At 34.6% G+C, this 23,355-nt stretch overlaps 2 protein-coding genes across 2 annotated transcripts in view; both read right to left on the reverse strand.

Annotated features, from left to right (window-relative positions):
• Window positions 1–600: 600 nt before the first annotated feature.
• Window positions 601–6,063, reverse strand: LOC140438814 (uncharacterized). Its single transcript, XM_072528462.1, has one exon. It carries the CDS (start codon window positions 6,061–6,063, stop codon window positions 601–603), a length of 5,463 nt encoding a protein of 1,820 aa, XP_072384563.1.
• A 4,304-nt stretch (window positions 6,064–10,367) lies between these two features.
• Sf3b2 (splicing factor 3b subunit 2) overlaps window positions 10,368–23,355 on the reverse strand; it is a 116,545-nt gene continuing 103,557 nt past the window's right edge. The window contains exons 11-12 of the mRNA XM_072529923.1: window positions 10,587–10,884; window positions 10,368–10,518 (exon numbers count right to left, since the gene is read on the reverse strand). Coding sequence (XP_072386024.1) covers window positions 10,453–10,518; window positions 10,587–10,884 — 364 coding nt within the window. The 3' untranslated portion in view covers window positions 10,368–10,452. The remainder of the gene's footprint in view (window positions 10,519–10,586; window positions 10,885–23,355) is intronic.

A 23,355-nucleotide genomic window follows, 5' to 3' on the forward strand; every position in this document is an offset into this window, starting at 1 on the left:
ATAAATGCAACAATAACGGTATTATTTTTTGCTGTTAATAACTTTTTAAAAAATCATTTCAATATCAAAATGTAGAACACCGGGGGATTTTATCTTCTCCTCCTGACGTGTTGCTCACTGCCTGTTGGGGCAGTACCTTCGATCTGGTTCTAATTATATCTATTAATTAATTAAAATGTGTTACCTTACATTTGGCGATCACACTTCCCGTATTACACTTTAAAAAACATCTTACTACTTGAGAAACTTTATTTTGCGTTAATTGAACATTGTGTGTTGAAAAATGAGCGAATTAATTTTAATTAATCAAATGTGACAGTGACACAATGACTGATGTTTTTTTTCTAATAAAATTGAGAAGAGAATACGTGATAATCTCGCAATTATGTGCAAATAGTATATGCAACATCTATCGTGTATTCTCGGGTACAACTCGACTTAAAACTAAAAGTAGTATTTTTTAAAAAAGGGTGTTCGTCATTTGGATCATAATTTTAGGTTGCGCTACGCAACATAGTCCCCCTCTTGATGTGAACGCATCAAAAAAAAAATAAATTTATGTACAATTTGAAGAAAGGTATAACTAATCTAAAAAAACTATTAAAATTCTTGAAGGTGAGTCATAGGAAGAGGACACAGTTTAGCAATAGAGCGAACGTATAACCCTTCAGGAGTTCTGACCTTAACAACTCTTACCTTGTTGTCCTTTCCCGGATATGTCTCAACTACCCGTGCTATAGGCCATTTGAGAGGAGGCGAGTTTTCGTCCTTAAGCAAGACGAGATCATCAGGCTTTATGCCTACCTGAGGAGTGAACCATTTAGGTCTATTTTGAAGCCTATTAAGATAATCGCGAGTCCAAACCTTCCACATATGCTGCTGAATTCTTGTGCATTTATTCCACAAAGACAATTTATTTTCTTGAATATCAGAGAGATCTAATTCAGGATAAGACATTAAGTTAGATCCAATAAGGAAATGTCCGGGAGTAAGAAAGGAAAAATCGGAAGGGTCGTCTGAGAGCGCACAGATAGGGCGTGAATTGAGCACTGCTTCAATCTGCGAAAGTACAGTGGATAGTTCTTCGAAAGTAAAATTGGAGTTACCCATTATTCTTACGAGATGATATTTGAAGCTCTTTATGGCAGCTTCCCAAATACCACCGTGGTGTGGTGAGCGTGGAGGGATAAACTTCCATTGAATTTGACATGAAGTAGCGAAAGAGCGAATAGATTCAGAGGTATCACCTTTGAGAAGCAACTCATAAAGTTCTTTCAATTGATTTTTCGCACCTAGAAAGTTGGTGCCATTATCGCTGAAAATGATACTCGGATTACCCCTTCGGGCGATAAATCTTTTCAGAGTCAATAAGAACGCTTCAGTAGAAAGACTGGAAATTAATTCCACATGCACGGCGCGAGTAGCTAAACATACAAACACTGCCATATAGGCCTTAGTAAGGGGAGCTCTCTTGAGTTTAGAGGTCTTGATTGGAAATGGACCACCAAAATCAACTCCAACGTTTATAAATGGACGTGCAATTTGAACTCTTTCCCTCGGGAGATTAGCCATGATTTGGGAAGCGACTTGTGCGTTAAAACGGTAACAAGTGAGACAATTTTGTATTATACGTTTGATTTGTCGAAGACCATCAAGAGGCCAGAATTTCAATCTAACATTGGACAGTGTATTTTGAGGGCCAGAATGTAGAAGTCTTCGATGTTCTCGGGTAAGTAATAAATTGACAATATGTGATTTTGAGGGCAACAGTAGAGGGAATTTCTGATCATAAGAAACATCTGAAAAGAGAAGACGACCGCCTACTCGTATCATTTGAGACGAATCTAGAAAGGGATTCAATTTACGAATAGACTTATCGTTAAGCAGACGATTATCCATTAAAAATTGGATTTCCGAACTGAAGAAATTAGACTGTGTCAATTTGATAATCATTAACTCAGAACTAGAGAGTTCATTTGGAGTGAGAGGACCTGTACGTCTATGAGACTTAGCTCTTACATTGTGAATAAAACGAATGCAGTATGCAAAAGCTCTCTGAAGTCGAGTGAAACATGAAAATTTGCAGAGGGCATCATACAATTGTGAATCTGGTTTTCTGATCAGATGAGTAACCCTTTTGAGTTCAGGCAGTTCATCAACATTAATACTCGAAGGACCATTATATACAAAGAGGTTGAAATCAAAGTGTGGATCTGACAAAAATTGAGGACCATTAAACCAAAGATCACAATCAAGCAACTGCAAGGGTGTAGCACCACGAGATAATATATCCGCAGGGTTGTCTTTCGATCGTACATGTCTCCATGTATGGTTGGAGGTGAGTTCTTGAATTTGAGTTACTCTATTGGCTACAAAGGTAGACCAACGAGAAGGGTGTGAATTAATCCATGCGAGGACGACTTCGGAATCTGTCCATAAATTGACAGAATTTATCTGAGATTGGGATGGAATCAAGACAGAAAGAATCTTCGTAACAAGATTAGAGAGTAATAATACTCCTAGAAGTTCTAATCGAGGAAGAGTCACAACTTTTACAGGACTAACACGACTCTTTGAGGAGATTAGATTGCAAGAGATAAAGCCATTTTCATGTGATGTTCTTAAATAAACGCAAGCACCATACGCGCTAAGACTTGCATCCGAAAACCCATGTATTTGAGTACTTGTTACATTGCTAGAATTTTGCAGCAACCTAGGAATCTTGAGATTGGAGAGGTGAGGAAGTGTTTGTAAAAATAGATTCCATTGTGTAAGCAAATTTGGACTGAGGTGGTCATCCCAATTCGACCTTTCTAACCAAATCTTTCTCATAATTAATTTAGCAGATACCACTACAGGGTTAATCAATCCGATAGGGTCATAAATGGAAGCAATTAAAGAAAGAACTTCTCTTTTTGTATAGGTATCCTTAACGGTAACCTTTGGCACAAGAACTGAAAAATGATCGGAGTGAGAATTCCAACATAGGCCGAGAATTTTGTTCGTGTTATTTTCAGGATTGATTACATAACTAGCTTCATTAGAGATATGAGAAATACCTGCGAGAAATTCAGGTGAGTTTGCACACCATTTATGAAGCGAGAAACAAGCGAGGTTCAAACATTCGGTTAATTGACGATGAATTTCGAAGAGTGTTTCAAAATCGTTACAGCCATACAGCACATCATCGATATAACAGCAATTTAAAAGAGCATCACTAGCCAAGGGAAATTTGTCGGAATGTTTTTGAGCTAATTCCTTAAGACATCTAGTGCTGAGAAAACCGGAGTTATTTAATCCATAAGTGACAGTTTCAAGTTGAAGACATTTCAAATCCTCTTGAGGTGAATCACGCCATAAGATGTTCAACAGAAATACCTGTTCGGGATTTACTCGAATTTGTCTGTACATATGACGTAGATCTGCTACAATACAGTATTTAAATAATCTAAAATTTATCAAAATATCGAATAATTCGCGTTGTACCGTATAACCAGGAAGCATTATGTCATTAAGACTTAGATTTGAGGTAGTTTTCATACTGCCATCAAAGACAACACGCAACTTATTTGTTACGCTATCCTTTAAAACGCAATGGTGAGGAATAAAGTATTTTAAATCAGAGTGAATATTTCGAGTGGAGAGAGGCACATATCTGCAATGTCCAAGTGCAATATATTCATGAATAAATTGTTTATACTGTGCGTATAATTGATCTGACTTGATCAGTTTCTGTTCGAGGTTTAGGAATCGCTTCTTTGCGAGGAAAAACGATTCGCCCAATTTTTTATATTCGTTGGGAGATTTGAAAGGGAGATCTACTTGGAATCTACCAGATGATAATATTTTAAATGACGATTTAAAAATATCTTCGGCTTGTTGCTCCGAAGGAGTTAGGATTTTTGGAGTACAAGTAGAAGACGAGATTTCTTCTATTTCCCAAAACGACCGTACGAGTGAATCGGTATTTTGAGTTTGAACGAACAAGGATACTTCATTTCGAGGTTGAGTATTTTCTTGAATGTTAAGTATAGAATATGAGTCAATTGACCCAAATGATTGAGATACATTTCCACCTACAAGATAACCGAGATGAGTATTTGTTAAGGTAGGAAGATTAGGGCCTAATTTTATTAACCCGTAAGTAAGTAAGTCGAAATAAACATCTGCTCCAAGCAGCATTTGAACTTCGGCAGGAGTACAAAATTCTGGATCAGCTAGGTGAATGTTTGGTGGAATTTTGAGAGCATTAAAATCCAATGTAATTTGAGGGTGCTTACAAGTGATGGTTGGGAGAATCGCACAAGAGAGTGTAAAATGTTTTGTGGGATTAACATTTGAGAAAATATTTAAATCCACCATTTTATTCGACGTCGAACAGATTTCGGATATTCCAGAAATTTGAAGACTTTTTGTGTAAGGAATACATTTCAAGCGACTTGCTAATTCCTCAGTGATAAACGAATGCTGACTAGCTGAGTCTGTAAGGCAGCGAACCTTAACGGGATTATTATGAGAATCATAAATTGTAACACATGCTGTTTGGAGTAGAACCTCCTTTTTGCCTGAGAGTGTAGAGAGAGATGATGCTCGGTAGACATCATTAGACTGAGATTGATTTGCTATTCGTGGGATTGCAGGTGAACTTGAAGTTTCGCTTTGAGTATTGGGATCACGAGATACATTAGAGTGAGTACGAGAATTTGGAGTATCATGCATATTGTGAGACTGGCGAGTATTTTGAGAATTATGATTTTCTTGTGAGTCTTGAGAGTGACGAGTGTTTTGGAAATGAGTGTTTCTAGTGGGTAGACTACGAGAATCTTGATTTGTTCTGAAACGAGAACTATTTGAGTTATGAGTAGAAGCGTTAGAGAAGTGGAGCAATGTGTGATGTCTCCTGTTACATTTAGCGCAATTTGACGCAGAGGTACATGAGCTTGCTGAATGACCACTAGCCAAGCAGTTGAGACACGCTTTCTTTGCCTTGACCGTTTGAAAACGCTCATCTTCAGACATATTTAAGAATTCCCGGCAAGTGTATATTTTATGGGAGTTATTTTGACATAAGAAACATTTAAAATACTGATTATTACTACTATACTGCAAATTATTGCTAACTGTGTTAAGAGAAGTAAAACGAGAAGGTTGTTTTTGTTTCGGAGAATGAGAGTATTCAGGAACAAGATTTTCGAGAATTTTGCATTTTCTTTCAATAAATTCAAGGAACTCCATTAAACTTGGGAGTTTGTTTATATTACGCTCGGTTTCAAATGATCTTTTAGTATTATAGTCTAATTTTTGAGTAAAGAGATTGATGAGAATTAAATCAGTGAGTTGATTCGAGATGTTGAGGTTTTCTAAGGCAGCGAGATGGCTTTTAATTTGAGTTAAGAAATCCCTTAGAGCATGTGCATTGGGTTTTGTAATGAGTGGAGCATTTAATAAACTGTTCAAATGACTGTTTACTATTAAATATTTATTTTCAAATCTATTGCATAAATTTTGTATTGCAATTTCAAAATTGGAATCAATTATTTCTAGATTGTCAATTAACTTTAACGGTTCATTCCTTAACACTGATTTGAGATAAATAAGTTTTTGAGCATTAGATAACTGTTTATCATTTGTTATTAATTTGGTGAAAACATCAAAAAAGCTGGGCCATTCTGAGATTTCGCCCGAGAAAAAAGGTATTTTTAATTCTGGCAACTTTACATTTTGAATTGTGCTAACAGATGGTATTACATTTGTTACAATAGGTTGAGTTTGAACTGGTTTTGCAGATAATTGCGTGATTTTCTCGTACAAATATGAATCTAAATTATAATACTGTTCTTCAACTATGTCTCTATCTGAACAATATTTATCAAAATCTTCTAATTCAAGTTCCTTTTGTAGGTTGAGATACTCGCGATAAGTTTCATTTAATACATTTTTGCGTGCAATGTATTGACCGCAATCTAAAACTACATTTTGGTTTTTTGAGACAAATGTTTGAATTCTAGTAATACAAGCTTTAGTATGCCCTCTCAATTTTATAATTTTTGCAACATCAGTCATTTTGAACGTGAGAAAAAATAATACAAATTTTAAATACAACAAGAGATACTTAGTATCATGAACTAAATAATATTACCATAAAAATCTACTTATAATCACTGCGAATCTAAAATCTAAAAATAAAATGACATGCGACGATGCAAAAAACAATTCGTAAAAGTTACAATAAATGATCAAACCGCACATTAAGTCCAACCGCGACCTCACATAAACTCCTTATCCCTTGCAAGTGTCGATGTCGATATACCGGCCTCCCGGCGCTAATAGAACAACCTTGGATCCTGGAACCGCCAAAACTCCAATGTGTGTATATGAGAGAATAAAAACTATGTCTTTTCTTTGCGAAGAAATGAGGAAGCGAGTGATGTTTTTTACGAATAGTGTGAGAAAATCTTGAGTACTGCGTGAAAACGCCTTTGCAGAAACGAGAGATGATCGCCCTCGTGCTATAATTAATGAAAATTCAGCTTCCAGCTTTACATAAACGGGAACAGTTGCTGTATCCGGCTCGTTAGGAACATGTAGAACACCGGGGGATTTTATCTTCTCCTCCTGACGTGTTGCTCACTGCCTGTTGGAGCAGTACCTTCGATCTGGTTCTAATTATATCTATTAATTAATTAAAATGTGTTACCTTACATTTGGCGATCACACTTCCCGTATTACACTTTAAAAAACATCTTACTACTTGAGAAACTTTATTTTGCGTTAATTGAACATTGTGTGTTGAAAAATGAGCGAATTAATTTTAATTAATCAAATGTGACAGTGACACAATGACTGATGTTTTTTTTCTAATAAAATTGAGAAGAGAATACGTGATAATCTCGCAATTATGTGCAAAGAGTATATGCAACATCTATCGTGCATTCTCGGGTACAACTCGACTTAAAACTAAAAGTAGTATTTTTTAAAAAAGGGTGTTCGTCATTTGGATCATAATTTTAGGTTGCGCTACGCAACACAAAACATCATTTAAAATTCATATGTAAATATTCAATCTCAAATATTTGCTTTCATTTCCAATACACATAAAATGTACAATATCATAGTATATATTCAAACATTTCTACAGTACATTAAATAAAAAAAAACAACAATGCATATTACGTTAATATCCATTAAATACATATGTTGATATACAATACATATACAATTACTGTTTGTGAGACACTGGGAACTATCAAAAAGAGGAGGTTTCATATAAATGACAGAAAACCAGGGGAAAAATAAATGACTTGTGGTAGAGGGGTCTATCTTATTTTGGTAAGATTACTTGTAGGCAAAAGAAACGAAAATTAATGCCACTTTGGCATCAGATGCAAGAATATTCAAAAGCCCCACTGGTTGGGCGACAATTTGTAACGAAATATTTTGCCTACCAGAGAGGGTATTATTAAAGGGGGTTGAAAATTGGGAGAGAAACTACTGGGATGGAGATAGGGCAAGCAAAATAACCGATACTTGTGCGAACGACACTCAGGGCTTATTTGGAGAGCTGGTGTCGTGGATAAGTTGAATGACAAGGGGTCGGATTGGGGCAACTACAAAAAATGAAACAAATGGGTACTTACATGAATCTCCTAGACAAATGGGTTATAAAAACAACAAGAAGGGCCTATAGCTATTTAAAATAAGGACGCCGCTTCGAAGAATCCTAGTCTTGCTGGAGAAAGGCTCTTCCTTCCTAAAAAAAGACACAACAGGGGTTAGGAGACTTTTCTATAATAAAAAGACAAAATGGTTCAGAGAAATAAATTAAAGATTTATTACTGTCTCCACACAAACAGTTACAAAATACAGATGGCACAAAAAATACTATATTAATAGTTACAGAGATTTATACCAAAATAATAAAAAAGAAAATTACATATGTCCTATTTGTTTACAAAATCCGTTGCTACAAAACTTACAAATGTTACTGGACTATAAACTGTGGCAGAAGTAAATCATTACTAATAAAAATTATCTTTTTAAATAAACTATATACCCAGGTTAACCTTTTTCAAAAACAACACAAACTAGTGTAAAAAAATAAAACTGAGCTATCATATGTCAACGTCAAATTTAAAAACAGAACAAATAAAATGACAGCTAAAACCACGCCCTAAAACTTACAATTTTAATTATTACAATATGTTTAAATTTTAATGAAAGAAATTATTATTTATATTTACAAAATTTCTATTTTTACTTTAAAGTTTAAAACAAAAAAAGTTACCTTGATTTCACTAAAAACGCACTGAAACTTCTGGGGGTAGAATCTGGATTTATTAAAATTTCTGGGGGCAGAACTGGATGGGTATATCTCTGAACACGAACAAAAAAAATTGCTTTAATGACCTGGAAAGACGACCAGGGACAAATAAGTGAGGTTGAAACGGACGGCACTGGATACAGCCTGGAAACGGCTTCTTCAAAAAACTGGAACCATCTTATTTACCTTTTAAATTTGTTGTCTTTGACACAAATCTCTTAGAACATAGAAATAGTGGTTACTCTTCCAAATTCGACATATTACATAGAGTAAAATTCCACCATTTTCAACAAATATCACCGGCTTTTAATCACTACATAAAAACGACTGTTCCGTTTGACCAAATCTTCCAACCTAACATTCGACCTTCGCTCGATCTCTCATGTACCGGCACTTCCCCCTCGCGTCTCACCTTAACCATCCGTCCATACTACCGAACAATCTAAAATTCCAGTTAGGAGCGTACTAGATAATTTTTACACTTCCAATATTCGATAGTTTAAGGAATTTTCAACTGCTACATCTTTGTTTCTCATTTTTTGTTTAATGTCACATATCAGCTCACATGTCTTATGGTTTAACTCGGTATTATTAAGTCCATTAAGAACTGACTTAGAGTCTGAGATGATCACAGCATCTTGCAAATTTTCGTGCTATAGCCAATCCAGAGCTTTCCTAATAGCCACCGCTTCTGCAGTGTAAATAGAGCAATGTACAAGAAGCTTTATTTTAAGTGATTTGTTTTTGGACAGAATGTACACTGCAGACCCTACCTTCCCATCGTTCTGTTTAGAGCCATCTGTGTAAATTATAGTTTTATTAGTATATTCACTCAATATGGCAACAACTTGTTATTTATTAGATGTGAATCTGAATATTTCGAAAATATAATATTTGATTTTTTGAAGATCGTATTAAATTCTAATTTACAGAATGGTACAATAAAATTTGTTGAAAGTGTAACCGGTAAATCATTGGTTTCCAGAAAGGCATCCGCTAATGGTGGTGAATTTTTTATTGTCCAATAATTGTTTACTAGATTTGGTATGGATAATTCATACAGCATACTTAGTAAATGTGTATTGCTTGCTGATCCGTACAACACACATCCGTAATCCAAAATTGATCGCACGTAGGTCCTGTAAAACATCAATGCAACTTTGCGATCAGCACCCCATTTCCTGGGAGTGACACATTTAAGGAGATTGATACCTTTCTCACATCTTCTAGGATTATACCAAGATATTTATATTCATTGACAACCGGTATATCATATCCTGACAGGTTTAGGCTATCAAGCGTACGTATCCTATGTCTTGTAAATATCGTAATGGCAGATTTTTCTGGGGATATAGTAAGTTCATGGTCTTTAGTCCAATTATCCACTAGTTTCACGATGTGTTCCAGAACCTTCACATAATCGTCATATGAATCACGGATGGAGTAAATACATATATCATCAGCATATTGAATACATTTTATGGAATCAACAAAAATGCCGTGTATACTTGCCAAAAATATGTGAAGAGTTGAAAGTTGAAAATAAGTGAAAGTTGTCTTTCTAAAGACGAATTACATGTTATGACCTTTTCTGACAGATATTCTCAAGTTAAAGTTGATTTCATGTAATCAAATAAACTATCTTACAAGTCGTTCCAGGAACGCAACTCAACAATATTGGCAATACTATTTTAAAGTCGTCTACTTTAAAATGTATAATGTATGTCTAAATTGTCAATATAAATGAGTCAGATAATAAATTATTAGAAGAATTTTTCACCAAGTAACAAAAAAACAAAATTTGTTTAATTTACTAATGTTTGTACATTGAGAACAATTTCCGAAGGGGAAATTGAAACGTCAATAAATAATTTAGTAATTAATTATCAGAGTTTGAACATTTGTTAAATTGATAATAGCTTTTCCTATGTCCAAATATATCATCAACATACATTCCATAAAATGCTGCCTACTATATTGCAATTATATATTACATGTATTAATCCACATCTTAATACTAATGTATAATCAAGTAAAAACAACAAAATTGTTTTTTATCGTTTAATAAAGTGTCTCACTTACAGTACTTATAGTAGTGATAAAAAAAATACAAAATATATACAAACACAAACTTAAAACTTAAATTCTTTATATTTCTTTGTCTGTTTTGTCTCCTGTTGCTGTCTCTTTCTTTTACTCTGAAAAAAATAAGGGTTATAAAAGGAACTAACAATATAAATACATTTCAATTAAGTTAAAAACTTACTTTTTGTTTTGCAACATGTTCCGCCAGCATATCACTTAGATCTTCCTTTTGTAACTGACTTTGGTTTTCCCTCATTTGTTGTTCATATCTTACAGCCATCGCATCGCTATCCATATCTAATTCAGATGGGTCTAATGCCAATTCGACCATGCCCTCTCGATCAACTCTCTTGCTGATTGGAGCTCCCACAGTACCAATATTACTCATATCATATGTGTGAACATTACCCATCATGGCATTTCCAATTCTTTCATTGCGTTTCTCAGGTATTATATGATATAGAACAGGGGTTTCACTTCTAAAATAAAATAAATAATTAATTCGACGATCATGAGATATCAATATATTAACTTCTTTTAGGAATAACAAAACTAGCAAGTTCCAGCGATATAGTCTTAAGTAAATACAAGCAAATACATCACTGGGCATATGAAACTGATAATATGTGGCTTATGGGCCAAGAAAACAGAAGCTATAGAAAATGACCAATGACTGGCATACACGTCTAAACATAAAAGTTAACTCGTGTCAACGCAAACAAATTCAAATTCACTAATACCGAATCTCTCTGATATTCATTATTATATTTATTTTAATTAGTCATGTTTTAATTTCCTTGAAATTAATTCTGTAAGTTAATAGTTGTATTAAACTGTACAACAGGTGGGAGGAAAGTAAAATATTCTAGTAAAGAAGTAATACTACTTTCTAATAACTTTTATTAAAAAAAGCAAACACTATTACAATATTTGTGAACAACTTTAACTGAATGACAGAACTATTAAAACACTCAATTGTTACTGCTACTTGAACTGCCAACTTCCTGCTTATATATATATATATATATATATATATATATATATATATATACATATTTTCTGAAGTTCCAAACCTTATAAGACATTTCGGGATATTTCGATTTTTTTTCTGTTTATTTACGATTACAATCTGGTCATAAATGACCAATAAGCAGTTTTATATCCTAAATTACTAAAGTTGCTTGAAATCAAAAGTTTTCCCTACGGTGTTCTCTTAATCTAATCTGATAAATAACACACTAATGTTAACATGCACCACGCGCACAAGCACTATGCTCAGCTTTTTCACCGTCACTTAACCTAATTCGAAGAGTTTTGTCCTCTTCATTATTGTTCTAGTTAGCTTGTGTTGTCAAGGAGCTAGATTGCTTCAACATTCAGATGGTTATGGAGTCGTTTTTCATGATTTTCATTCGTCTTCTTGATAATTGTAGCCACAGTTTCCATATCCAGTTCCTTATAGAGGTCGCTGTTCCTCACGTACCAAGGAGCATTCACAATGTTTCTCAATACTTTATTCTGAAATTTCTGGATTATTTCCATATTACTTTTCTTGGCACATCCCCAGAGTTGGCTACCATAAGTCCAAATAGGTCGTAGTATTTGTTTATAAAGTAAAAGCTTGTTGTATATCGATAGAGGACTTTCTTCCAAGCATCCAATATATTTTTGTATCTTATGCCAAGTTCCTCCCTTTTTTATTAACATGAACTTTTCAGCGTAGTTGTGCATATAATGTTATACTTAGGTATTTTGCCGTATTTGCATATGGTACTTGTTTATTATTAATTGTAACTGGTATATTTTGTATCTTTTTATTGGTAAAGTTAATGTGGACAGATTTATTTTCGTTAAGCCTAATTTTCCATTTTTTGTCCAAGAATGTATTTTGTTAACTGCTGTTTGTAGTTTGATTATTGCCTCTTCGATAGTGTCATCTACCGCTAAAATGGCAGTATCGTCAGCAAAGGTGACAGTGGTATTATGTTTTAATACAGCTATATCGCAAGTGTATAGCAAATAAAGGACGGGACCGAACACGCTATATTGCGGAACTGCTGCTCTAATTTCTCTTATAGGTATTTTCTTGTTTAATTTTTTTTTATTAAGAAGAAACATTGCCGCATCCACCAAAAGGTTATTAGCGGCATTACTCAGTAACCAAAACTTTAAATCTGATACAAGATATTAATTGACCTTAGATAATTTAATAAGTTTTTTACGTGACAGTTTTCTCCTAATAAATCTGGTAGAGTATTTGTTATATTGTTTATGGAACGTTATCTATGGTATTTTGGACACTCGATTAACAAATGGACGACGGTAAGAGGCGTAACACATAGTTCGCACAGCGGGCGTTCACTGGCCGAAAGTAAATACGAGTGTGTTATCTTAGTGTGTCCTATACGTAGGCGCGTTAGAACCGTTTGAATAAACCGTGTACTAGCACTAGTTTTCCACTGTCGTGTCTCTGGTTTTAGCGATCTTAATTTAGATTGCGATAGAAACCATTCGCGCTGCCACTGACCCATCACTTTTTGTTTAAAAAACGTTTTGAGATCTTTACACACACTCTCACGCACTAATTCAGATTCCGCACTTGTTGCTGCATCACGAGCACTATTGTCTGCCTCTTCATTGCCGATAATTCCTATATGCGATGGGATCCATATAAATTTAGGAGTTATGTGGTTCTCTTGGGCGATTTGTAGTTTATTTTTTATTAGTTGCTCCAATGGATGTTTAGAATACAGATGCTGTGTTGCAAGAAGAGAGCTGAGCGAGTCGGTGAGAAACAGAGGTTTTAAAATTCTTGAGAGGTTTGCATGTTTTAGGGCACGGTACAAAGCAAACAGTTCAGCGGTGAAAACACTTGAGCTAGGCGGTAGCTTAAATTTGAAAGTAGACGTTGGAGTAACAAAAGCACAACCAATGCCATCAGTAGATTTAGATGCATCGGTAAAGATGTTTGTGCAGTTAAGGTAGTCTCGTTCAAGAATCTCATTTAGTTTGTTTTTGATTATTATGTTATTGCATTTTTTGGACAACTCTATTAAAGAGGTGTTGCAATTTGGGATGCTTATCAACCATGGAGTCGGATGGTGGATGTTACAGTGAAATACATCTGGGATTGTTGTGTCAAAATTATTCAGAATTGATCTTACTCGTGTGTAATAAGGTTTTCCAGTACGAGGTTTATTAAAGAGAAAGTCAAGATTATTTTTAGAAAAGGTATTTTTGAAGAGTGGATGATCCTTATTAGCAGCCACAGAAGAAGCGTGTGAAAGTGTTAAAAGTGCCCGCCTATACTGCAATGATGGTTCTCCAGTTTCGGAATGTAAGCTTTCTATGGGTGAAGTGTGAAAAGCTCCGAGAACGATCCGAAGTGCAGCATTGTGGATTGTATCTAATGGTTTTAGGGTACTCTTGGTTGCGGAGGCATAAACAATTGAACCGTAATCGAGTTTGGTTCTAATTAGTGTTTTATACAGAAGGAGTAGTGTAGAGAAGTCGGAACCCCAGAAACGATTTGATACGGTTTTAAGCAAATTGAGTCTTTTGTTGCATGTTAGCGCCAAGTGTTGTACGTGCTTTTTCCAGGAAAGTTTTTGATCCAGCCACATACCAAGGAATTTTACGGAGTTTTGGAAGGGAATGATGCTGTTGTGAAGATAAAGGACTGGTGTAATGCAAGATTTTTTCGTAAACACCATACCAGTTGTCTTTGTAACGGAGAATTCGAAACCTGTACTAGCTGTCCATTCATCTAGTTGGGTTAAAAATGTCTGTACTATTCTGCACATAGATTCTTTTTGTGCTCCTTTAATGTACAGCACTAAATCGTCGGCATAGAGGCGAGCTTTGAGAGGTTTCTGTAATTTGTTTAATATGTTGTTTATGGCAACTAGGAATCGGGTAGGACTAAGTACTGAGCCTTGTGGGGTACCGTTTTCTGCAGTATAAAAATCAGAATAAACGTTATTAACTCTTACTTGGAAAGAAAAGTCTTTTAACAAATTTTCGATATAGGCTAAGCAGTGTCCTCTAATATTGGATGCGTGCAATTTTTTAATGCCGTTGAATCTCCAACATGTATTGAAGGCTTTCTTTATATCCAAGAAAATAGCTATGCACATTTGATTCATTGCTAACGCTTCTTGGACATCACTTTGTAAGTCTACGATATTGTCCATTGCTGACCGATTACGTCTGAAGCCGTTTTGCTCTGGTAAGAAGAAATGAGATTTTTCCAGTGTCCACATAAGCCGGGCGTTGACTATTTTCTCCATTAATTTAGCCATGGCACATGTTAGAGAGATGGGTCTGTATGATTCTGGATCAAGTCGAGGCTTTCTGGATTTTAAAAAAGGCAAAATTGTGGCTTTTGCCCATAAAGACGGATATTGTCGTTGTTGATAAATTTGATTGAAAATTTGCAGTAGATGTTGTTTTGCTAAGATTGATAAATGCTTCAGGAATACAACAGGAATATTGTCGGGTCCTGGACTTGAGTTTTTCATATCTTGTAAGGAGTTATTTAGTTCTATAATAGTAAGAGGTTGAGATAGGGGGTTTTCGTGGGATTCTTCTAGAGACAAGATGGTGCGTTCTTTCTTTAGCTTGTAGTCCCTAAAATTAATGTCGTAGTTTTCGCTAGAGGAATGTTGTTCAAATGTGAAAGCAAGAGTGTTAGCAATGTCTTGTGAAGAAGAGACTGTGGTATTGTTTATTTTAAGAGTATTAATTGATGAAGAATACTTTAAACCGGAAAGTTTCTTTACCCTTTTCCAAACTTCGCTCATTGGAGTAGAACTATTTATTTCTGAGACGTATTTTGACCATGAGGCTTTTTTTGAATTTTTTATGATTAATTGGGCTCTAGCTTTTAATCGTTTGAATTCTATTTTACTTTCTTGGGTTTTGTGCCGTTTAAACCTATTTAAAGCTTTTTTTACTTTGCTGTATTCCGTCTTTGCAATCCTTATTCCAAAGTCATTAAAATTGGTGATTATTCTATCGATATCACAGTAATTTATTTCACAGCTTTCTACGGAATTGTCAATATATGTTGAAAAACTCACCCAATCAGCCTTTTCTGTTTTCCATTTTAAGACAAAGGTGTCTTTTGGTTCCGGTAGGGTGTTAGTATTGAGAGTTAAAATTGGATCACAGAGACTTACGTCAATTGCCGAGGATTCTCCTAATGCTGAGTTGAACCTCGTGGGGGTTCCATCATTAAGAAAATTTAAATTAACGTTATGCATTAGGTTTTCTGTTATTCTTCCCATCTTAGTTGTGTTAGAAGATCCCCATATTATATTGTGTCCATTAAAGTCACCGACGACTATACGTGGTGTTGGAATTTGGTGTATAAGGTGTAGTATATCTGCATAATTTACCTGTGATTTGGGAGGAATGTAGATATTACATAGATAAAATGACATCAAGGAATCAATTTTGATGACTATAGCTTCTAAATTGCTTACTACGGGAAATAAATTTGCATCGAAAGATTTTTTTACTAATGTCATAACACCACCACTAGCATGGTTAACAAGCATCCTGTCTTTACGAAAGCATATGTATTGTTTAGGACTGTATTTCTGTTGGGGTTTTAAATTGGTCTCTTGCAGACAGATTATGTCTGGACAGTTTTCGGCAATGATAATCTGTAGCATAGCCAAGCGATGGAAGAATCCATCGATATTCCATTGTATGATCGAGTTGAATGTAAGAAATAAAAAAAAAAAAAAATAAAAACTAAACGGTAGCTACTAATAAGTGCTGGTTTATGATGCATCACTTTCTAATTCAGAGCCCACCTCTCCAAGATAAGCAAATATTTTTTTGTTTAAGTTAGTTAGTCTTGATTTTATTGACCTTTCTTTTAAATAGGGACGGATTTGTTTTAACATGTGAGAGAGACCTAGCAAATCAGGAGTGAAATCCTTGATCGAGATTATAGGATTAGATAAGCCGGCAGTGTTGTCTAGTAGGAGGGCTAATTGTTCACTGTTCAGTGGAAATGGTGATTCGTGATTATTGATGAAGGTTTTGGCTGGTTCTATCGTGGATGCAAAGGATAAATCCGAATGCGTTTCTACAAGTTTAGTTTTCTTTGGCTTTTTTCGAGTTCCTGTAGATTTTGGTGTTACAAATCGGCTTTCTTGAGGTGCAGTGTCAGTTTCTGGAGAGATGACTTCATTTATAGAGCGTTTTGAATCATCATCATCATCACTGGCTCGACAACCCTTTTTGGGTCTTGGCCTGTTTTAGGATTCTTCTCCATTCCGATCTGTTTCGTGCTTTTTTTCTCCAGTTTTTTATTTTTAAGGTTGTTATATCATTTTCTATTTGTTCTAAGTATCTCAGTTTCGGTCTTCCTCTTGTTCTTTTTCCTACTGGCATCTGTTTGAATATTTTGTTTGGTATTTCGCCTTCTTCCATTCTTTCTACATGTCCTATCCAACGCAGCCGTCCTATTTTGATGAATGTTATAATATCCGGATCCTGGTATATTTTGTATAGTTCAGAGTTGTATCGTCTTCGCCATATTCCGTTTTCTTTTGTGCCCTTATATATGTGTCGCAAGATTTTTCTTTCGAAGGTGGCTAACAACGTTTCCTCTCTTTTAGTAAGTGTCCAGGTTTCTGAGCCATATGTGAGTACCGGTCTTATTAGGGTTTTATATATTTGGCATTTTGTCTTTCTTGCGACGTTATCTGATCTTAGGTGTCTAATTTAGCCATGGTAACATTTATTTGCAATAAATATTCGCCTCTTCACTTCCTCCGTAACGTTATTATCAGACGTGACTAGGGATCCCAAGTATATAAAGTTTTTTACCTCCTCTATGTTGTATTCTCCTATTGTTATATTTTGTGGCTGCCTTATTTCTGCGTTTTTTCTTACCTGCATATATTTTGTTTTGGTCTGATTGATAAGACCACTATTTTGTGCAGCTCGTTCTATTTGGTCGTATGCCTCTATCATTTCACTTCTTGATCTTGCGATTATGTCAACATCATCTGCAAATGCTAGTATTTGCACGCTTTTATTAATGATTGTTCCTCGTGTATTGACTGAGCGTTTTGAATGCGTTTCTTTATTTCCTGTTCCTTCTGTATTTACATTGGGTAATTCTGACTCGGTATGTTGTAAAATGGTGCTTTGGTGTGATAATAGAGGTAGAGTTTGGTTAGACGGCGACATTGAATGTTGGCTAATTTCACTGGCAAAGGAACAGGATTGTGTAGGAGGTGTTTCTGTTACAGTTTGTGCAGTCAAATCAGCTACAGTTGTAATATTAGAAGTTATATAACTTAGTGGAGTTTGTTGTATTTCAGATATATTTGAAGGTTCGGTGCAGGCTGCTGCCACGTGTCCTGGTTTTTTACATTTAAAGCAGACGTTTCCATCTTGTGAAAAGAATACTGTGTAGTTTGTATTTTCGAATGTTATTGTTATGGCGCTTGGAATGGTTAAATTATGAGGGCTAACATATACTTGCCGTCTAAAGCTTAGGATATGGCTATAATCGGGAAGATTTGCACCGATTTTTAGAAATGTTATGGGAGAAACAAGGTTTAGACCGATTTTAAGTAATTCTTTTTCAAGAATATTATGTGGAATGGTCGGGCATACGTTTGACATAACAATTCTTTCAGCAGGTGTTATAAGCCGTCTAGCTCTTAAAACTTCTCCTCGGATAGTGATTTGACCATGGTTATCTAAAAACTCATCTAGGATATTTTTGTTGGCAAGGTACATGCAGATTCGGTTGTTGGAAAGGCGGGAGGAGGAAATGATATTTTTTGGTAGAATTATATTACCAAGAGGAATTAGGTAGTCATGAAGCGGAGTATTTTCAATTGCACTAAACACTAGTGCTTGTTCCTTGGAAGGAAATTTAAATTGATTGGTCACTGCTGAGTAGCTTTTTGGTACATTTTTTTTATATTGAGATGGTTCGGAATCAAGTTGTTGTGCATTACTTATATCCATGCTTGCTTCGGTAAAATTATTTTAAAATACCAGGTGTTATCCGCAAGAGCGAGTGCGGCCCTGTCCCCTGATGGGAACCCAATCAGTTCTTATCAATTTAAACCTCGACTGAAAATTTCTTGGTTAATATAATATTATTGTTATATACAATAAAATGTTTGTTATTTGGAATAATTAAGTGAAAAATAATATCTCGTTGGTCACTTACTGCCTTTTTTACTGACATGCACAACTTTCACAAAATAAATCAGACTTTTTTACTTGCACTTTTGTATAAATTACGATCATAACTAAAACACAGGTTAACTTGTGCTCAGTCAGGACCTTCTTGTTTAATTCTAAAGTGTCTTTCGGATATATACGACTGTAAAATGTGCGAATATTGCTTGGGTATAAATGTTTTTAGCTTATATATCAAACCTTCATGCCAAACTTTATCGAAAGATTCTATGCACTTGATCAATTGTCGCGTGCTTATTTCTAAAGCCAATTGATGTCGGAATCAAGTTTTTTGTTTAAATAATTATTTTCATTCTTTTGGATAGGAGAGTCTCGAATACCTTCGATATTACAGGAAGTAGTGATATTGGTCTGCACGAAGAAACTTCATTGGGATGTTTTCCTTTTTTAGTAATCATTATGACTTCCGCTATTTTCCATAATCTGGGTACATACATTAACCTAAAGCCAGCATTAATAAGATTAGTAAGATTCACAATAGCTTTACGAGGAAGGTTTTTAGTACCTCACCAGTGATTAATTTATAGCCTGGAGCTTTTTTAGGTTGATATTTTCTTTTATTCCCTTCTTTAGGAAATGTTGGCCTCATTACTTCCTCTACTTTAACTGGTTCTTCCCAACTTTGCTCATCTTCTTGGCTTTCATTGGGTTTGAAAGTGTTTTCAAGATGTTTAGCAAATGTGTGTGCTTTTTCTTCATTTCTCCTGGCCCAATTACCGTCCTCCAGTCTAATGGTTGGAGAGTGGATAATTGATCTTTTTAGTTTTTTTGTAGCTTTCCATAAAGAATAATCAGTTCTATTATCATCCGTTAAATTTTGTAAGTGTGTATTAATTGTTTTATTCTTTAAGTAGGATTTCTCTTTTGAGTTCTTGACCCACATTGTTTAATCTTGTTTTATCTTGAGGAAACCTAGTTTGTTGCCATATTCTTCTTAGTTTTCTTTTATCGCTTATTAATTTTCTTATTTCCTTTGGACAATTATTTCCCTTAACAATATGTTTCAACACAGGAGTGTTTTTCCATGCTGCTTGTTGGATATTGTGCACAAACAGTTCAACTTCTTCATCTAGCTGCTCCTCATCTAGCTGAGTTTTGTAGGGGTACTGCCAGGTTAATTTTCTCTTTAAGACATAGTTTAAAACTTTCCCAATCCATTAGTTCATTAGTTAATGTTGGAACATTATCTTATTTAATGATGGTATCACTTAGAGTTAATACTAAGGGCTGAATGATCCGAGTTCATGTCCCAATCATCATCAATGTCTAGGTAATTGACTGAAATATTTTTATTAAGAAGAAATCTATTAGGTCAGGAATTTTATTTCTATCTGTATGCCAATAGGTTGGTGGACCAGTACATATTAATTCGCACCTATGTTAATTGACAGCCAATAGAAGTTCCTTTCCTTTAGTGATAGTTAGTCTAGAGTCCCAATGAGTATTATTTGCATTAAAGTTTCCTCCTACTATATATGTCTCTCCTAAGGTATTCAAGAACTTGTTATATTGTTATTTTTTAATGGAATGCCTAGGCGGACAATATATTGAACTAACATTGATATCACAGTTTTTAGTTCTTACACATACCGCAGTCGCTTGTAGATGTGCCGTCTAACTCTTCGTGATAAAGTATATTATTTTTAATCACAATTGCACTACCTCCTTTAACCGCATCATCAGGGTGTATTGTGTGATACACTTTATATCCTTTGAATTATATGTATGATTGATTTGTAAAATGTATCTCAGATATGACGCAGATGTCCAGGATAGCCTGTAACTGTTGTTGATATTGTAGCCACCCATTGGCATTCCATTCCAATTTCTGATTTCACTAGCCACTTCTGATTTTGGGAATAGCACCCTTAGCGCTATGTTCTAGGCGAGTAACTTTTTCATTCAATTTTTTTAGTTCATTTAGTATGAGCTGTAGAGTCGAGTCTAATTCTTTCTCATTCTGGTTTTCCATTTGTATATGTGCATTGTTGGTTTTTAATGCATCGCTATATTTCTTATTTACAGTAACTCTTCCTGTTTGTTTCCAATCAGCAGTATTTTCTTTATCTTTAGTTACTCTTCTTTCTAGAGAATTTGGTAGGTTCACCTTTTTTGTATTTGTTTTTTATTTTCTGCATCTCTTTTGCGACAACACACCCTCTGTAGTTGGCAGAATGCTTATCAAAATCTTAAGTTAAATGCTTTTTTGTGCAATTAACACATCTTGGTTCTCTGGCACAGTATTTCCAATTATGCATACCCTTGGCATTTCTTACATTGTGGCACTAATTTAGAGCTCTTAACTGGGTGAATCTCCACTCTTAATACCAAGATGGGCGTAATCCCATAAATCTTATTGACATCATCTTGCTTGAAGGTTACTATAAACATGTCGAATGGCTGTTTGGTTCGCTATTTAATAAGTTTATTGACGGCATTTATCACTTTGTAGCCCCTGTTTTGTAGACCAGCAACAATATCTTTCCCTGAACAAGAGTGATATATTTTTTTCACTATAACTTTAAACGGCCTGTCCTGCTTATTTTCATATGAGTAGTATTAATTCTACTATCACTGGAGGGTGGCATCTTGATTTTCTTGTCTGTCATTTCTCTGTAGACAGGTCTTGGTGGTGTAAGGGAAGTATTAATTTTTCGTTTTTTGTAATTTTTTTTTACTAGAATCCATTCCGTCTCCTTGGCAAATTCCTCGTCGTCTGTGCGTTATTCTGCTTCATTTGTTGGTTCTTTTTCTCTTTCTTCTGTCTGGTTGACTTTTGTTGCCAACCCTGTAACTTGTGTCTGTAAGTGTGCTATTTTATTTGTCTTTTGAGAACAGAAGATAACTGGTCTGTTAATTATTTTTGTGATAACTTAATGACGGTAAAAACCATCGGAAAGTCATCGGATACCACTCACGATAAATTATGTCCTTATCTTAATTACTTGTAGATAAGAGAGCTCCGCAAAAACAACCTTACTATTCAGCTGTGAAATGAAGAATGGGAAATAGGATATTTCGATGACATCTAAAGTAGAAATCCTCAATTTAGAAGAGTGATTTCATAGTTTAAACGCTGAATATCGTCAAATTTAAATGTACACAGCGGCCCTCGAAAACTACCCGTTTTCTCAATTGCAATTTGCGTTTCCTCATAAGAAATTACAGAATATATTAAAGTAGTATATTTATTTGTGCTTCTCTATAGTAGACTTGACCAGAAGTTGTCTTACAGTGTAGCCAATTCTTGTTCACAAGTAGTAGTTATGGTCATACAAAACCTGTATTCTTCCACGCAGCGATTATTACCGTCATGAAAATACCAAAAAACATGATTTTTTCAATAGTAAAAATTAAGCACAAAATTGTAATGAAATAAATTTTATTTATATGTTCCGTTTCGTTACATATTTAAATTTATAAAATAAAAATCGATATTTTAAAACATTTATAAATGATTTTATTCAAAATTTTTTTTTATTATTTTTCAATCGTTTGACGTTAGAATTAGCGAGGAAACTCCGATTTACAATTCCGACCCAGACATGGCCGTAAAACTAGTCTTTATTATTTTTTCGCCGAAGAAATGCCGATCAAGACATCAACGATGGTTCATTTACATTGGCGTTTCTATGGGTAGTGCATGTGTTGCATTTTGTGAGTATATTTTATGTGATAACTTTGTAAACTTATTGTTGTCGATACTGTTTTATCAATACTGTATTGTAGTATTGATAAAACGTGTTATTGATAATAAGAGTGTTATAGTTTGTCGTTTTATAGTAAATTTTTAGTTATATTCTGTAATTATTTGGTTTGAGTTTTATTGGAGTTTTGGTTCATAGTGAATTTTTATTTATATTCTGTAATTATTTGATTTGAGTTTTATTGGAGTTTTGGTTTATAGTGAATTTTTAGTTATTTCAATAATCACAGAATATTCTGTGATTATTGAAATACAATGGACGAAAAATTCAAAAATGAATAAAAATTCGAAAATGTTAACGTCCGAAGAGAAGGTAGTGATACGAAACGTTTATGAAGGAATTGTCGGCAGAAAAATGGCATTACATGTTAGCCAAGTGATCGACATTTGTAGCAGTTTAACAAAAGTATCCGTTAGCTGTATTTATCGTGTACTTAAAAATACATCGGAAAATAAAAAGCAAGAAAAAGGTAAAACTAGAGGTAGGAAAAGCATTGTTTTGGATGACGAGACAAGGAATTATACATCGAAAAATTCATTCATTTTATTTTTGGAGTGAAATTCCAACACTGAAAAATATTTCTCAAGCGCTCGAAAACGATGACTCCTTACCCAAGATATCTCGTAGAGTCTTAATCAGGACCATGCGCGAAATGAACTTTCATTATGTAAAACGCAACAGAAAAAGTATGCTATTAGAAAAAAATGAAATTATTCTGTGAAGAAGAAAATATTTAGAAGAAATACGAAAAATTCGCAGCACTGGCCGCAAAATATATTATTTGGATGAAACGAAGGTCATACAGTTGGAAAAGTTTGGCAAGATTTAAATGTCAAAAGTAAACGCGCATCATTTATAAAAGGCTGGTCTACAGGATTAAAAGCTCCATCAGGAAAGGGACGGCGTTTAATCATCACCCATATAGGAAGTGATACAGGGTTCCTTGATGATGGTTTGCTTCAATTTGAGTCGAAAAAAACAGGTGATTATCATGAAGAA

Source organism: Diabrotica undecimpunctata, chromosome 4 (genome assembly GCF_040954645.1).
Source record: "Diabrotica undecimpunctata isolate CICGRU chromosome 4, icDiaUnde3, whole genome shotgun sequence".
Classification (NCBI taxonomy): Eukaryota; Metazoa; Arthropoda; class Insecta; order Coleoptera; family Chrysomelidae; genus Diabrotica; species Diabrotica undecimpunctata.

What these genes read in the sequence shown, in the direction of transcription:
- LOC140438814 (XM_072528462.1), bottom strand. Translation starts at nt 6,063, where the DNA reads ATGACTGATGTTGCAAAAATTATAAAATTGAGAGGGCATACTAAAGCT.